This window comes from Heteronotia binoei, chromosome 1 (genome assembly GCF_032191835.1).
Source record: "Heteronotia binoei isolate CCM8104 ecotype False Entrance Well chromosome 1, APGP_CSIRO_Hbin_v1, whole genome shotgun sequence".
Taxonomy (NCBI): Eukaryota; Metazoa; Chordata; class Lepidosauria; order Squamata; family Gekkonidae; genus Heteronotia; species Heteronotia binoei.
This window is the reverse complement of record NC_083223.1, coordinates 830,777-847,991: the sequence shown is the minus strand read 5'-3', so window position 1 is coordinate 847,991 and position 17,215 is coordinate 830,777. Positions and strand designations below refer to the sequence as shown.

General features: G+C 46.9%; 1 protein-coding gene across 2 annotated transcripts in view; it reads right to left on the bottom strand.

The window, feature by feature from the left end:
• Nucleotides 1-1,073: 1,073 nt before the first annotated feature.
• Nucleotides 1,074-17,215, bottom strand: part of PLCB4 (phospholipase C beta 4) — a 126,809-nt gene continuing 110,667 nt past the window's right edge. Inside the window, exons 31-38 of one of the 2 annotated variants that reach the window (XM_060261738.1) lie at nucleotides 14,657-14,772; nucleotides 11,716-11,791; nucleotides 9,964-10,139; nucleotides 8,219-8,320; nucleotides 7,377-7,434; nucleotides 6,200-6,286; nucleotides 5,132-5,168; nucleotides 1,074-1,235 (exon numbers count right to left, since the gene is read on the bottom strand). In XM_060261738.1, the coding sequence (XP_060117721.1) occupies nucleotides 1,147-1,235; nucleotides 5,132-5,168; nucleotides 6,200-6,286; nucleotides 7,377-7,434; nucleotides 8,219-8,320; nucleotides 9,964-10,139; nucleotides 11,716-11,791; nucleotides 14,657-14,772 (741 nt within the window). In that variant the 3' untranslated portion in view covers nucleotides 1,074-1,146. The remainder of the gene's footprint in view (nucleotides 1,236-5,131; nucleotides 5,169-6,199; nucleotides 6,287-7,376; nucleotides 7,435-8,218; nucleotides 8,321-9,963; nucleotides 10,140-11,715; nucleotides 11,792-14,656; nucleotides 14,773-17,215) is intronic. The other variant, XM_060261821.1, reaches the window with a different exon arrangement.

The window sequence follows — 17,215 nt, the reverse complement described above, 5'->3', positions numbered from 1 at the left end:
ATGGGATTTACTGCCAAGTAGACACGCATGGGGCCGCAGACTCTAGGAGTCAGTCTTTTCCACACCCGTGACAAGAATTTCAGCAGCATTTCACAGACTGTCAAATTCATACAGGCCAACACCAACCTTATATTGGCCCTTTCTGATGACCTAATTCAGAAAAACAAAATAACCCACAGAGGGGTTTTTTTTTAATTCTGCATGGTTCTCTGCTCCACTGTTTTTTATAAGTGGTGTTTATGTAAAGTTAATACAAATTTGCTACAGTTCCACGCTGTCTTGAACAACAACAAAAAATTACAATAACAGAATTTCCCTCGATGAAGATGTATATGGTGTCAAATCCATTATAAGCTACCTTTTTTAAAAAAAAGAAATGGAAAAGGTCATGTTCTTCCTTAAAAGGCTCTCCTGACCCAGGGCTGAGTGGCTCTGGGGAGTTAAAAGACACCCACACTCGGCTCTCAAAAGACAAGGAAGCCCAGACAAATAATAATAATAATAATAATAATAAAAATTGGAATGCCACCACAAGTTAAGAACATACAAGTGCAAATAAGTTGACAACAGAAAGAAGAAGACGACGACTGCAGATTTATACCCTGCCCTTCTCTCTGAATCAGAGACTCAGAGCGGCTCACAATCTCCTATATCTTCTCCCCCCACAACAGACACCCTGTGAGGTGGGTGGGGCTGAGAGAGCTCTCACGGAAGCTGCCCTTTCAAAGACAACTCTGCGAGAGCTATGGCCAGCCCAAGGCCATTCCAGCAGCTGCAAGTGGAGAAGTGGGGAAACAAACCCAGTTATCCCAGATAAGAGTCCACACACTTAACCACTAAACCAAACTGGCTCTCTAAGGAAGTGTTACTCTGTTGGCCTGTTCTGCACCAAGGATCCCAATGCAAACCACCCTCTCGTTGAAAGGGGAGCTGGACGGGGTTTTCCAATCAGGCTCCTTGTAGGAGAAACAGGGTTTACTGTGGCAAGAATAACTTGAAGGTCCATTTGCAGGAGAGATCTCGGAGCCCTGAGTCAGTGATTGGCTGTTACACTTGACACTACGGACAGAGAGAGACGGAGAGAGAGCGTCTTACAATCCTCAGTGAGTTTGCTTTGGAAACACAGAAGGGTTGGATTCCCAGGCTTCAGGTTGCATGTTGGAGCTTCACACCACCGTGGCTGGTCTGCGGTCCATCTCTGCTTCGAGCTTCACCATCTGTTGCATCTCTTTCGCCTGCAAAGCCAAGGCCATTGTGGGATCAGTGGGACGTAATACAGGAAGTGAGAATGGAAATCTAGAACCCTCTTTCAGCGGTAGCGGCGCAGCTGGATTCCCTGACGTGACTCTTGTCACACTGGGATTGCACGAACACACTTGTGTGTGCTTCTGGGCTGGACAAAATACTCACGGACCACTTTCGCTCTCTGCAAATACACCCCACGAAGGTCTAAAGCAGAACATCTTTGAAGCACAAGGGAATAATTCACATTTGAGGCAAGTGCTAGGGACTGTGTTTCTCTCTGGAAAGCAGGTGGCTTTTTTTCATCCTAACATGCTTTATCACATAAAAACTAATTGTCGTTACACACCTCAACTCAGAAAGGAATGGTGGGAAATCAAAAGTGGAAAATATGGAGATGCGACACAGTGCAGACTCTTTTGAAATGCTCGTGCTGACCCACATGGGTGCTTAGAGGGGCTCCATTCCTGGGGTTTCTCTGCCCACCCAACCAATTGGCCCTCTGGCCCCCCTTCTGAAAGCCTCCCCACCTCCCCTGACTGGGAAAAGGGAAAGGCAGCACAAATCACTGCTGAGGACTCCAACCAGAAATTGAGCCTGCTAAGAACACGGGAGTCGTCCATAAAAAAAGAAGAAGAAACTGCTGTATGTTCCACCAAAGATGGCTGAACGTGTGCATTCCCCCCATTCAGAAAGGAGGAAAACCCATTTTCCTCTGATGTCAGCCACAGCCTGAGCCTTCTCCAACATGGCGTCTTCCAACAACGTAGAACAGGCTCCTTGAAAAGCTGAGGGACCACTAGGGGGAGCTGCAGAGCTTGCTTCTTTCCCAGGGTTTCTGAAGGGGGCTAGACTGGGGCATTTCAGTTGGTTTTAATGTGTAGTATTCTAACTATTATCTGTAAACTGTCTTGAACTAAGAGGAAACGTGAGGTCTGAATATTTTATTAAAATACTTTGGGGTTTTTTGGCTTTGGTCTGGCTCATTGTTTCCCTGTCCCAGTGTGCCCCCCCCCAGCTGTTTTCCCATTTGCAGGATTCTGCATTTGTGAAATTTGGGATTTGCCATCCCACAAGTGAAGCTGAACTGCTATGTTGTTGCCATATTTTGAATTGTGTTAACGTGTTTTAACCAACGGCTCACGTCGACCTCCCAGAATATCACGGGGCAGCCTCATTACATACGCCACGGGTGGCCAACGGTAGCTCTCCAGATGTTTTTTTGCCTACAACTCCCATCAGCCCCAGCCATTGGCCATGCTGGCTGGGACTGATGGGAGTTGTAGGCAAAAAACATCTGGAGAGCTACCGCTGGCCACCCCTGACATATGCTATTATTTGGTTTGGCCTGTGGCACTTTTGAAGCAATGGAAGTAGTTTGAGAAGAATTCCAGAGGGTAACTGCATTTTGTCTGCTGCAGCAAAATAACCAAAGAGCCTCGTGGAACTTTAAAAAGGTAAAGGCAGTCCCCTGTGCAAGCACCGGTCATTTCTGACCCATGGGGTGACATCGCATCATGACGTTTCCATGGCTTTTTATGGGGTGGGAAAGTGCAGATGACTGGGGAAGGCAATGGCAAACCACCTCATAACAAAAAGTCTGCCAGAAAAACATCACGATGTGACGTCACCCCATGGGTCAGTAGTGACTCAGTGCTCACACAGGGGATGACCTTTACCTTTTAAAACCTTTTCCTCCCCTTTACGTTGTCGTCCTCCTGTTCAGGTTTATATCAGAATGCCCTGCTGGGGTAAAGGCAGCCGGGCAGAGATCTCCAGAGGAGAAATTGCAGGTAGGTGGAAGGATTAAGCAAAGATCACCCCTCCACACAACGCTCCACAAACTTCTTCTTTGTTACTTCAGCATATATGAGTAAAGAGACATCTGTTTGCGGAGGTAACAAGAGGGCAGGTCCTGTAATTTTTGCCAAAATGCCCAGACATCTGTTTGAGTGTCCTGTCGTATTAGTATAATTCTCTAACTGCGGCTTTAGTCTCCTCTGGGGATTAACAGAGAGTTATTAATACCGTGGCTATTTCATTCGTCAGTAAGCTCTCCCCGTGCAGTAGATCAATGAATCACGAAAGATGCTGGGTATCTGTTAAAACTACTTTTGTTTTTCTGAGACACTGACACTGTTCTGGCAGATTCAGCGCATTACGCGCATAATTTAGAGGCGCTCTGAATTTGGCGATGAGCATGTTGGACCATCAAACCTGCTATGCTGAGAGGTGTTGATCAAACAGAAGCCAATCCCCAAACAGCAGCTGGGCCCAACTGCTCCAAAAGCTTGCTGAGGAAGTTTGCATTGGAGTTTTTGCAGAGCTTGACATGCGTGAAGACGCTGCCATGTTGGTAGCTGCTGGGGCCTCTAGCGATGACTCAAACAAACAGGGTAGGATTAGACTGAAACGCACCGTTAACTTATGACCAGTGTTCCCTCTAAGACGAGTTAACGTGAGCTAGCTCACAGTTTTTTAGCCAGTTCACACATATTTGTCTTAGCTCAGGAAGGATGACCCCAAAGCACACTAATGTATGCAGCAGCTCACAACTTCCATGCCAGGAGCTCACAACGTAGAATTTTTACTGACAAGACTCTGCAGCTTAGAGGGAACGTTGCTTATGAGATGTGTGAATGATCTGTGTATTTAACCAACCGCTTGATGGGCAGAGGAGCGACACAGAAAAGGCAGCCGGGCTGGTTAGGACAACGCCATCAGGCTGGGTGGAACAAAGAAGGAATACAGTGGAGCCACCTAGCAAACGACCGTGAATGAGGCAATGAACGGGTGAGCCCATCACCCAAACAGCCAGCGCACTGTTGGGGGCCACTGAACAGGACGTGACCTGACCTGGCTGGTGCTTGAGCAACCTTCACAGAACTGCGATTAGCAGAGTCCTCACTGGTTCCTTGTTTCCACGTCCATTTCTTACAGAAGTCCCACTCTGGCTTGGAACGTCAGAATAGTTTCTGCTCATGTGAACTGAGCAGGGGTGGAATTCTAGCAGGGGCTCCTTTGCATATTAGGCCATGCCCCCTGATGTAGCTAATCCTCCAAGACCTTACAAAAAAGCCTTGGAGGACTGGCTACATCAGGAGGTGTGGCCTAATACGCAAAGGAGCCCCTGCTAGAATTCCACCCCTGGGACTGAGTATCTGGCAAACCAAGCTCTCTTTAAGAGGTGAAAGTGCAGAGGTTCGTTAAACCCTTTACTCCTAGAGAGGGTCTAAGGGATTGTTTTGTAGTGACAGGAACTTCTGTACCGGGCATATCATAGTGACAGAGTGTCTGAGATGTGGCATCTCTATTCACCAGTGTGCCAACAGCATATGCAATACCAAACGAAGAAACACAGCATTGAGCAGGGGTAGGGCTTTCCAATCCCCAGGTGGGGGCAAGGAATCTCTTGGTTTGGAGGCCTCCCCCTGCTTCAGGGTCATTAGAAAGCAGGGGGGGATGTCTGCTGGGCACTCCATTATTCCCTATGGAGACCGATTCCTGTAGGATATAATGAATAATTGATCCATGGGTATCTGGGGCTCTGGGGGCCCCTGTTTTTTTTAGGTAAAGGCACCAAATTTTCAGCATAGCATTCAGTGCCTCTCCTCAAAACACCCTCCAAGTTTCAAAAAGATTGGACCAGGGGGTCCAATTCTAGTAGCCCCCAAAGAAGGTGCCCCTATCCTTCATTATTTCCAGTGGAGGGAAGGGATTTAAAAGGTGTGCTGTCCCTTTAAAAGTGATGGTCAGAACTCCCTTTGGAGTTCAGTTATGCTTTTCACACCCTTGTCATCCCATGTCCAGCCGCATTTGTATGATGATTTATTTTAGGGCAGATAAGATAGTGACTGCAAGAGCTTGCCGAGGGTAAGACCTTTCCTACCTTGAATCTGAGAGGCTGCGTGGCAGGATTTCAAAAGCTGTTTGCACAAAAATAATAAATGTCAAAATTGAATAATACAAGAGGAAGGCAAACAAAATGCATGAAAGCTGAGGTGACACAGAAACGAATGTGACAGAAAAATTAAAATCCATATAATTTACAAATTATGAGATTAAAAAAAATTGTACAAAAACCAGGTAAGTTTCTACCGGTACTTCTCCAGTTCCACATACTGGATTAATCGAAACTGTTGTACAGCGTCTGTGCTGCCTAAATGAACACACTGTTAAAAACTTCAAAGGCTTACCGAAAGGAATATAACACACCCCTAGAGGGAAAACCTTTATCCAAAATAAAGTTTCATAATCTTGCTCCTCCACATAGATCTTTTGAGTTTCAGGAGTAAAGCCAATTAAACTAAAATCAAACAGACATTTTTTTTTAAGTAGACATAGAGAAACCAGAGTAGAAGTATCAATAGTTGGATGCATCTGGAGTTCCGGTCCTGCTGGTGGACCTCCTGATGGCCCCTGGGTTTTGGCCACTGAGTGACACAGAATGTTGGATTGGATGGGCCATTGGCCTGATCCAACATGGCCTCTCTTATGTCCTTACATCTGAGGCAGTGATGCTCTGTCTTCTTGGTGCTTGGAGGCGGCCAACAGTGGGGGTGATTCTGGAATTCCGGTCCTGCTGGTGGACCTCCTGATGGCCTCTGGATTTTGGCCACCGAGTGACACAGAATGTTGGATTGGATGGGCCATTGGCCTGATCCAACATGGCCTCTCTTATGTCCTTACACCTGGGGCAGTGATGCTCTGTCTTCTTGGTACTTGGAGGGGGGCAACAGTGGGAGGGCATCTGGAGTTCTAGCCCGGCTGGTGGACCTCTTGATGGCCCCTGGGGTTTTTTTGCCACTGTGTGACACAGAGTGTTGGGCTGGATAGGCCACTGGGTTCTCGTGTGCTCTGATGTTTTTATGTGCTCCCCAGTTTTTTTCCACGCTTACCTAACTCTTAAATTATTTTTGTTATGATCTGCGATCAAGCATTATGATTATGCAATTACCTGTTCGTTTTGTTTCTCCAGAATTTCGAGATGCTCAAGCTGAACTTTTTTCAGCTGATCCATTTCCTTGGATTGCTTCATGGCCAACTGTGAGCAAAAACCAGACACATGTCAGTCAAAATGCAACAGAGTCGTCTCCCTCAGATGTCACAGGCTTTAAGATAAATTCATTCCCCGTCCCTCAACCTTGCTTTTGGAATGAAGCAAATTATAACGCTCCAGAAGAACACAGTGAGTGGATCTGACTAATGCAGAATTCCCATTTCAAGCAATATTAGTATGGGGTTTTTTTCCTTTCTCTTATACAAGTCTAATCTCCACCATAATGCACTGAAAACAGGGATCTGATATTTGAAGAAGACGACTGCGGATTTATACCCCACCCTTCTCTCTGAATCAGAGATTCAGAGCAGCTTACAATGTCCTATATCGTCTTCCCCCACAACGGACACCCTGTGAGGTGGGGCTGAGAGGGCTCTCACAGCAGCTGCCTTTCAAGGACAACCTCTGCTATAGCTATGGCTGACCCAAGGCCATTCCAGCAGCTGCAAGTGGAGGAGTGGGGAATCAAACCCGCTTCTCCCAGATAAGAGATCTCTGGCTGACCCAAGGCCATTCCAGCAGCTGCAAATGGAGTAGTGGGGAATCCAACCAGGTTTTCCCAGATAAGAGATCTCTGGCTGACCCAAGGCCATTCCAGCAGCTGCAAGTGGAGGAGTGGGGAATCCAACCCGGTTCTCCCAGATAAGAGAGCTCTGGCTGACCCAAGGCCATTCCAGCAGCTGCAAGTGGAGGAGTGGGGAATCAAACCCGGTTCTCCCAGGTAAGAGAGCTCTGGCTGACCCAAGGCCATTCCAGCAGCTGAAAGTGGAGGAGTGGGGAATCAAACCCGGTTCTCTCAGATAAGAGTCCGCATACTTCACCACTACACTAAATTGGCTCTCTCTTGGGTGCAGTCTGTTTTTTAAAACTGCACAGTTTGTTTGCAGTGTTCCCTGTTACATGAGACGTCTTCCACTGTATCACTGCTTGTATCTTGCAGCAGAATCAGCCGCGTCATCCCTTAGCAAACAGGTGAGCTTTTGACGTGAGCGAGGATGGCTTTTAGAAAACAGAACTTCTGAGAAGTACAAAAAGCCACACCACACACAGCACAGACTACTAGTTATCAACTCACCCGCTTTCTTTCTTCTAGAAATTTCTTTGTGTTGCTGCTGTTCAGCTCCCGGACACGCCTACAAAAGACAGTTTGACGCTATCAAAAGTGCTTCCTTTAGAATAAAACTGTGAGTCAGAAGAGGGCAGTTTGGACTTCTTATTGGTCTAATGATGGCTGCTTGGTGAAGCCAACACAGACCTGCTTTCATCTTTACAAAATAGTCTTGTGCCAGTATTGCCAGCTGGTACCACCTGCGCAGAACACAACCACCATGTCAGTTTTATGTTGGATCCAAGGGGATGCACCCAGTTCTGATCAATGGATGACCAGCTTTCATTCACTTGGAACACAATATTGCTATAAAGTTAGATTCAGGCGGGTTGTGTTGGTCTGAAGCAGCAGAAGAAAGCGGGAGACCAGCTGGGCACCTTTAAGGCCAACCAAGTTTTATTCTAGGTTTAAGCTTTTGGGTGCATGCACACTTGCGAAGAGTTGTGGCATAGTCCTAAATACGGTCACACCCTTCTAAATCCAGGGAAGTTAATGAGTTTGGGAAGGTGTAACTCTCTCAGGATTGCACTGCAAAGAGCAAAATTTCTCTTAAAGGTCTGGGGGTGAATTCAGAGTCCCCCCCCCCAAAAAAATGCAGCCCCCTGAGATTTTATTCTGGAGGGTCAGTGAGCCCCCCACAACAGCGTAAAAGGACAAGCACAGCTCTGCACCCCACTTGCTGCCATCTTTCAGGAAAACCTAAATGTCATTAAGTTTTCAGAATGTATGGCTGGATGCAGGACATGGGCTTTTATTAAGCAGGCAACAAGCACTGACGCCCAGATAGCTAAGAAATATGATGTCCTTACCTCTCTCTTTCTGCTTTGTTTTTAATAGATTTATCTTGGCTTATGGCTTTACCGTTTTCCATTGAAATTTTTGCTTGGTTGGCACGCATTTCTTTGCTTTCCCTACGAAAGAGAAAGGAGATTACAATAAATGTTTAATTTACTGACTTGCTTTTGGACTGGACAAGGCCAGACTGTGGCGTTCAGTCCTACCAGCAGAAGCTCACTCTTTTTCTCTATTGCGTATTCAAGATTACATATATTTGCCGCTTCTACGTATAACGGATAAGCAATACATTAAGGGAGGTCTGCTATCTATTTCATAAAAAGAAAATAGGAGATATCTACTCAGAATCCACTTCAAAAAATATGTTCTCTCTAAAGTCCACTTCCTTACACCTCATTTGTATTTGAGATACCACATTTAAAACAGATTTCTATTCTACTTCTGTTTCATTACTATATGTTTATATACAATATTTTAGACTGCTTCTCCTTCTGAGTTTGTCTCCCGCCAGCAGAATACACAGAAGACATGCTCCATCTCCCCTCAAATTTTGGAGCTAAACTGTTGCTCAAATAGGTTGTTAATTTTACCAGGACTGAGTATTCAGCAGCTTTATTTTCCCATTCTCCGAAATGTGGATTGAAAATGGCGGCATGTGTGGGCATCCGTGGGCAGCAGAAGGAGCCCCCAATGTGGGGCCAATGGGGGCCATGGTACCCTTTCTTGGCACCTCTCAGGAGTTTTGGTGAAGTGGGTGGGGCTGGGTGGGGCTTGCCTGCAAGGCTTCTGACTGGCCACTGGAGATTTGATTGGCTGTGCAGACTCTTTTTTTTTTTTTTAAACGTTACTTTGGTCCTGTAGCAGCGGCCATTTTGTGGCTGGCAAGAGGTTCCTGGAGCAGTCATTTTGTGACAGTGCCCATCATAGGGTGTCAAAACTCCATAGGCATCTGCAGGGTCAAGAAGGCCTGGGGACCTCTGCTCTGTAGCAGGGTGGCAAAACTGCAGCTTGGGAGCCACATGTGGCTCTTTCACACATATTGTGTGGCTCTCGAAGCCCCCACCCCCCGTCCCATCAGCCAGCTTGGAGACATCTTTAAACCACATCCCCAAGCCAAGCCAGCTGGTGACTTTGAGAATGCCTCTGCTTTTTTCCACCACTCCCTCCCTCCCTCCCTTCATCATCCATCCATCCATCCAGGGGTCGTTTTGTAGAAAAATAGGTGGTGGAGCTCATCCAAGGATTGTTATACAGCCGCACCTACTATTCAGTGGACAAGGAGGTGGAACTCTCAGAAGGACGTGGAACTCTCAGAAAGGTTCAAGCGCTGCGCTCCTGTGAGCTCCCACTGAATCTGAGGCCTCTGTCCGTCTGTCTGTCTACCTACCTATCTATCCACCTATCCATCCATCCATCCGTCCATCCGTCCATCCATCTATCCATCCATCCATCCATCCATCTATCCATCATCCATCTATCTGTCCATCCGTCCGTCCATCCATCCATCCATCCATCCATCATCCATCTATCTATCCATCCATCATCTATCCATCCATCGTCTATCCATCCATCGTCTGTCTGTTCGTCCATCCATCCATCTAAAAATCTGACATTTATTTTATTCTTAAGCAAGTTTGACCCCGCTGCTCTATAGCACTTTGCTCTACTCCACCACTTTCTCAGTCTGGGGTTGGAAGCAGACTCAGTTTTGCAAGACAGGCTGAGCCAAGCGCCTGGAGGCCAGTCCCGTCCTGCTCACCTGTCGTGGGAGAGCTTCAGGTGCTGCGTCTGCTGCTCGTGGGCACTGATGAGAAGTTTCTTCAGGAGCTCGCACTGCTGGCTAAGGTGGAGGTCTCGCATCTCCTGCTCCTCTGCACTGTGCGTGTGGATCATTTCAGACCACTCTTTGGTGTGCTGAGCCACAATTTCTTTGACCTGGGGAAAACGAGAAGCGACTTGAAGGCCAGCTGTCGTGAGGACCGTTTTGTAGGCCACCTCTGCAATAAGAAACCTGAAAGAAGAAACCTTCGCTCTTGGCCCCCACCCCTCCTGCTTCTTCAGGGAGAACTTGGTACCTAGAAGGAGCAACTCCAGGCATCTTTCAAACACACCCCAAAATCACACGTTCTGGGGCACTGCCTGGTCTGCAAAATGGTTCTGGGGTCACACAAAATGGAGGCCATAAAGAAGTCTGCCATGAACACATTGTGATGCGACGTCACCCCAGAGTCGGAAACGACTGGTGCTTGCACAGGGGGCCTTTCCTTTCTCTAGACTCAGCCTTCCATCCTTCCGAGGTCAGTCAAAGGAGTCCCCAGCTTGCTGGGAGGAAAGTGTAGAGGACTGGGGAAGGCAATGGCAAACCACCCCGTAAAACGTCTGTCATGAAAACGTTCTGAAAGCAACATCACCCCAGAGTCAGAAACGACTGGTGCTTGCACAGGGGACCTTTCCTTTCCTTTCTCTAGACTCAGCCTTCCATCCTTCCGAGGTCGGTAAAATGAGTCCCCAGCTTGCTGGGGGGAAAGTGTGGGTGACTGGGGAAGGCAATGGCAAACCACCCCATAAAAAATCTGCCATGAAAACGCTCTGAAAGCAACATCACCCCAGAGTCAGAAACGACTGGTGCTTGCACAGGGGACCTTCCCTTTCCTTTCTCTAGACTCAGCCTTCCATTCTTCCGAGGTCGGTCAAATGAGTCCCCAGCTTGCTGGGAGGAAAGCGTAGATGACTGGGGAAGGCAATGGCAAACCACCCTGTAAAAAAAAGTCTGCTGTGAAAACGTCATGATGCGACGTCACCCCAGAGTCAGAAATGACTGGTGCTTGCACAGGGGACTATCTTTACCTTTTTTACCTTACATGTGTGTGGTGTACGATGGTACTTGGGCCAGCAACTAAAAAGCTTGAGTCTTGCTTCATCCCAAATTTTGGAGATTTTCTTCTCAGTAAGAGCAATGGGGTTGTTTGAAATGTCTACAGTTCTTGTGGGCCTAAATGTTATTTCTTGCATCTATGGACATGTAGGCAACTTGTTAAATCTTCATGGGGACTCCTTTGACCGACCTCGGAAGCATGGACGGCTGAGTCAACCTTGGGCCGGCTACCTGAACCAGCTTCCTCCGGAATCGAACTCAGGTCGTGAGCAGAGAGTTCAGACCGCAGTACTGCTGCTTTACCGCTCTGCGCCACGGGGCTGCAGATTAATCACAGGTTAAAAAGAGGCCCTGGAGGGAGAAGGGAATTGCTGGGAATTGTCCCCTGATGTCTGGCACATAAATGAAGACCTCCCCCGTCCCCTGCAAAGCTCAGGCTGTTATTCTGTTGCCCACCCCGCCCCAAAGCCAAGAGAGAAACTGGATTTTTAGGTCAATTGGAATAAGAAATGTAAATTTAAATGAAAGTGGAATAAAAAGGTTTTGGCATCGGGGTGGGGGGAGGAGAGATTCAGGGATCCTCGAGAAACAACAACACTTTTCAAGGGACAGAGCACACTCCATTTTATCTCTTACCTTAGATGTGTGATCTGATGTTAACGTCTGGATTTTATTTTCAAATTCTTTCTTTATCTCTAGGCAGTTATTTCCCCTGTGGACAAGAAAAGGGAAAATCCAAAACAAGCCCCAATGCTCTGAAACCCCTTAATAACATTCACCAAATACCAAAAAAACACATTGAACCAAAATTATTCCCTTTCACGTATTAGTCACAAGTTACCAATTACTGTTGGCTCAGTGATGCTTAAATTAAATATGGTCCAATTATGCAATTATTTCCATGTCAGGACGATTACTCAACTACACAAAGAAGGTTTCAGAAGTTCCATTAGCTACTCTCACCTACTTGGGAGATGTTTTCAAGGATAAGAATCAAATTCTCAAATGGATTTCCCCTCCGCCCTTTTTAATATGTGCCATTTAAAAAATATCTGGTTAAGAGAGCTTTTCACTCTCAAAATCTTCTAAACCCCACCCCCCAAAAAAATCTTGTTGGTGTCCCTAAGGTGCTCCTCAACTGTTCTAATGAAGGCCAATGTGGCTAAACCCTCTGGAAATAAAATTCACATCTGCTTAAGGACTTACACGGGAAAACACAAAGAAATGAAAACTTTGCATTCTGCCTTTATTGCACCTTGGAAAATGTGCACTCCATTAATTGCCAGGGGCCATTTCAAGTCACCCAGAGAGATGTGTTTGCTCACGCCGCTTTGCAGACAGCGGGGAGGAAATGTTGCTTCTGTATGGCAGCGTTCCTTCCCGGGGCCATTACCTGGCTTTGGTCACCTCGAGCAAAGAGTGCCCCAATGGCCCCTTCCCCTCCTCTGCCCCCCACCAGCCTGCCTTCCTCCCACACCCTCCCCAGCTGCCTTTACGTCCCGCCCCCTCCTCGCTTTCTTCAACTGTGACGGGTGCTGCATGTGCCTCTATGTGCCACCCGTGTGACCTCAAGGAGCACCATGTGATGCTCCTTAAAGGATTTCCCCAAAAGGTTCTTAAACTACTAATATTTAAACCAGGGATGTCAAACATGTGGCCTGGGGGGGCCAAATCAGGCCCCCGGAGGACTCTTATCAGGCCCCTGAGCAACTGGCTCCTGTCTGCTTCCTTCTCCCTCTCTCTTGTTCCTTCTGCATCACAGCTTGCTTTGCCAGGCTTGCTCAATCGGACGGGAGCTGCAGTGCAAAACCTCCATTTTCTCCATTGGCTGAGTCTCCTCCCTTGGGGAGGAGAGGGGGAGGGATAGCTGGCTTTGCCAGGCTCTCTTAATCACAGAGCAGAGCTACTGAGCCAAGCCTCTCTTCCTTCTATTGGCTGAGGCTCCTCCCCCTCCTGGTCCTCTGAGGAAGGAAGGAAAGAGCCAGAGCTTCCTTTGCCCAGTTCCCTGGACCCCATGGGAGAGATACAAAGAAAGCACCTTTAAGACCAACAAGTGCTAATGTTTTAAGCATATTTTAAGTTTTTAAAAAAAAAAAAAAAATTCTTTAGTCGTGTTTGTCTGTGTCCTTTAAAAAGTTTATATCTCTGCTACCTAAACTTAAATAGGGACACACATGACCTGGCCCGACCCGACAAGGACCCATTTATGTCAGATCTGGCCCTTTAACAAATGGTACCGACATCCATGATTTAAACTTGATGATTAAACAAAATGATAGGATGATTTATAGAAAGGGCTGACTCTCGTGCCCATCATCTATGCCTCTCATTCTGAACCTGTTCTGAGTATGGACTGGGCCATGTGCAAATATGGATAGCCCACAGATTTGCAGAACAATCTTCATTTTTTAAAAAACAAACAAACAAACAGGGGATAAGATTTTGTTTTAGAGTTTGAAAATGCCAGGCCCTCACAATTTCCTTTCATTGAATCTTGGCAACCATTTGGGGTTGTCTAGGAAACTGAAGACACCATGTTGTCAACAGTTGTGTCTATGCTCCAAAATGGTTTCTGTGGTTCTGTTTTGAAACCTGCAATAGATCATCCGGCAAGCAGAAAAGGAGGATGAGGAAGGGAACCTGGAATGAAGGACAAAGGGAGGCAGGAGTGAAGAGTGGAGCCAAGAGTGATGGAGAAGAAGAATTGCAGATTTATACCCCACCCTTCTTTCTGAATCAGAGTCTCAGAGCGGCTTACAATCTCCTTTATCTTCCTCCCCCACAACAGACACCCTGTGAGGTGGGTGGGGCTGAGATGCCTCTCACAGCAGCTGCCTTTCAAGGACAACCTCTGCCAGAGCTATGGCTGAGCCAAGGCCATTCCAGCAGCTGCAAGTGGAGGAGTGGGGAATCAAACCTGGTTATCCCAGATAAGAGTTTACGCACTTAACCACTACACCACACTGGGACTCTAAGAAGAAGATACTGGATTTATACCCTGCCCTTCATTCTGAATCTGAGAGCAGCTCACAATCTCCTTTATCTTCCTCCCCCACAAAAGACACCCTGTGAGGTGGGTGGGGCTGAGAGGGTTCTCACAGCAGCTGCCCTTTTAAGGACAACTCTGCAAGAGCTATGGCTGACCCAAGGCCATTCCAGCAGCTGCAAGTGGAGGAGTGGGGAATCAAACCCGGTTCTCCCAGATAAGAGTCCACACACTTAACCACTACACCAAACTGGCTCTCAAAAGGTGGAGGGAGAGGGCTGGAGGGACTGAAGGATCCAGGGAAAGGGGAGAAGATGTGGGGTCTGTTGGAGAATGGAAGAAAGGATGAGGGGCTAGTGGGGGAACTGAGAAAGGCAGGTGAGAGGAAGGAAGGAAGCAGGGAAAGGTGAGACGCTGCAAGAACCGTGCGGGAAAGAAAGGTGGTGTGGCCAGAGAGGAGGTCAGTGTGTCCTCCTAAGGAGCTAACCCCTCCCCCCAAAAAAGGACAAACAAATCAAGAAGGAATGTAACTGATGTACCCCAAATGCTCAACTGCTTTGGGAGTTGTACATCGACTGTGAGAGGTCTTACCCCCTTTTCTTGATGGCCTTTTCAAGGATTTTCTCGTAACCCAACTTCTCCTTGTTATACTGCGCGACTATTTTGTCAACCTGTGTGCAGTGCAGCTTCTGCATAATACTGTGTTCCTGCAAAACAACAACAAAAAGGGGCCTTATCAGGCATCCGGTTGGGTTAGGTATTTAAAGGTATGTCACAGCATGCAAACAGAAAAACCTGGCCTTGACTCCAAGGACATTACACATTCCTACCGCTCCTAGATTGAGAATTCCTGACTTTGCCTTATACGGATTCGCTGCCACTGTTCTGTCATTCTTTTTAATTTAATTAGCGAGACAGTTTGGTGTAGTGGTCAAGTGTGCTGACTCTTATCTGGGAGAACCGGGTTTGATTCTCCACCCCTCCACTTGCACCTGCTGGAATGGCCTTGGGTCAGCCAGAGCTCTCTTATCTGGGAGAACCGGGTTTGATTCCCCACTCCTCCACTTGCAGCTGCTGGAATGGTCTTGGGTCAGCCATAGCTCTTGCAGAGCTGTCCTTGAAAGGGCAGTTTCTGGGAGAGCTCTCTCAGCCCCACCCAGGGTGTCTGTTGGGGGGGGGAAGGTAAAGGAGATTGTGACCGCTCTGAGATTCAGAGTACAGGGCGGGATATAAATCCAATATCATCATCGTCATCATCATCTTCTTTCTCTTCCTCCTCCTCCCCCCCCCCCCACATCAATTTTGTAAAAACAACCTCAGGCAGTGTGATATTAGGTACAGGCACTGTCTTAGTTGAATCTTTTAAACTGTTTTTAAATTGTTTTTCTGTCTTACAACTATGAGTGCAACCTGCCCGAGCCCATTTGTGGGAAGACCAGGATAAAAGTCTAATCAAATCACATTACAGAGCGCTCTAGGATTTCCTGAAACACCATGGTTTTTACCATAGAGTGCCAGGGAAACTGTAGAGTTTCTTGTGATGTAATGATGTCACTTTCAGCTATGCAGTTCCAGTGAGTCTCTGTCGCTCTTCTCAGTGTTCCAGGCTGAAGGTTTAGGACAGGGCCTTGATTTTGCGTGCAGAATACCCCTGGTTTAATCCCTAGCATTTCCCACCAAATAAATCACCCAGGAAAGGATGTGGAAGAGCTATGTCTGAGATACAGGAGAGCTGCTGCCCCAGACACTTTATTTGAATTCTACTTATTCCCGAGGTTATTTTAATAGAAAAAGCCCAGCAGGAACTCATTTGCATATTAGGCCACACCCTCTGATGCACCATTGCTTCGCATGGGGCTTGTTTGTAGGAAAATCCCAGGGGGAACTCATTTGCATATCGGGCCACACCCCCTGCTGCCCAGCCAGCCAGAACTGTGCTCCTGTGTGTTCCTGCTCAAAAGAAGCCCTGCTTATTCCAAATGCCTTTATAGGTCTCCCATCACACTGCAGCTTTGACGTTACACCTATTTTTTAACCTTCCAAGTCTCTGGCAAAAATCTAACAGGAGAATTTCACATTGTCTTCAGCATTAAGCAGACTGAAGGTTAGGAGGCAGATTCAAAGCAAATGCTTTGAAGTTCTGCCATTAAAAAAAAAAATTAACCTGGTTTCCGAAATACTTTAATGACACAACTGGAAAACAATTCTCTGTGACTCACTCCGAGATGAAAGCTCACACATTCCGATTTCAGAGGGATTTGAAAGAAAAGTTTATCCAGACAGCATTAGCAAACTGTCCATTTCATTTCATTATGGGAGATCTATTTGGACTAGAAATTGGAAAAAAGGGGAGGGGCGGATGGGCGATGATGCCGTTCCTCTCAGAAGATGGACTCGGGTGGGGCAGCCATGTCGGTCTGAAGCAATAAAACCAAGTTTGAGTCCATTCAGGCACCCTGAAGACCAACGACGTTTAATTCTGGGTCGAAGCTTTCGTGGGCATGTTTCTTGATGATGACGTGATTGTGACACGTTTCTCTTTACATGACTTTTACTGTTTAACTGAGAGTCACGGGCAGCAAAACCAGAGAGACTGTCCAAAAGCACAACTGTTATCATGTTTGTCCACTAGCTTTTTTTGTGGGGAGGAGCTCAGGGTGGAAGGCCTGATACCCAGAATTAAACTGGAGAAGATGAATGCGCATAAATCTGTATAACTTGATAAATAAATATTCGAGGCACAGGCTGAATTGCAGTGATACCAAGTAACTGTGTTCCATCATTTTGTCCCTCATCACATTTCCCCCCATCTCTGATCCCTTCTTCCCACCCTACAAAAAAAAGGATAAAATGAAAGCACCCCAACATGAAACTCATTTTTTAAAAAAACCATCGTACCTGTCTCTGTATTTACCTATGACCAGGCCTCGTTTTTGCAGGAGCTCACAGGAGTGGAGTTCTGGAACCTCTAAATGTTATTGTGCTCTTTCTTTCTCTCTCCCCCCCCCCTCCAAATACTTGCTTCTGGATTCCATCGTTCAAACCCCCTGTGAGAATTTTGCTGAACTCTTAAGATTTTACAACCTTTCTCCCCCCCCCAAAAAAAAAACTGGGAAAAGAACCAAAACTTATCAAGCAGAGAGATGGAAA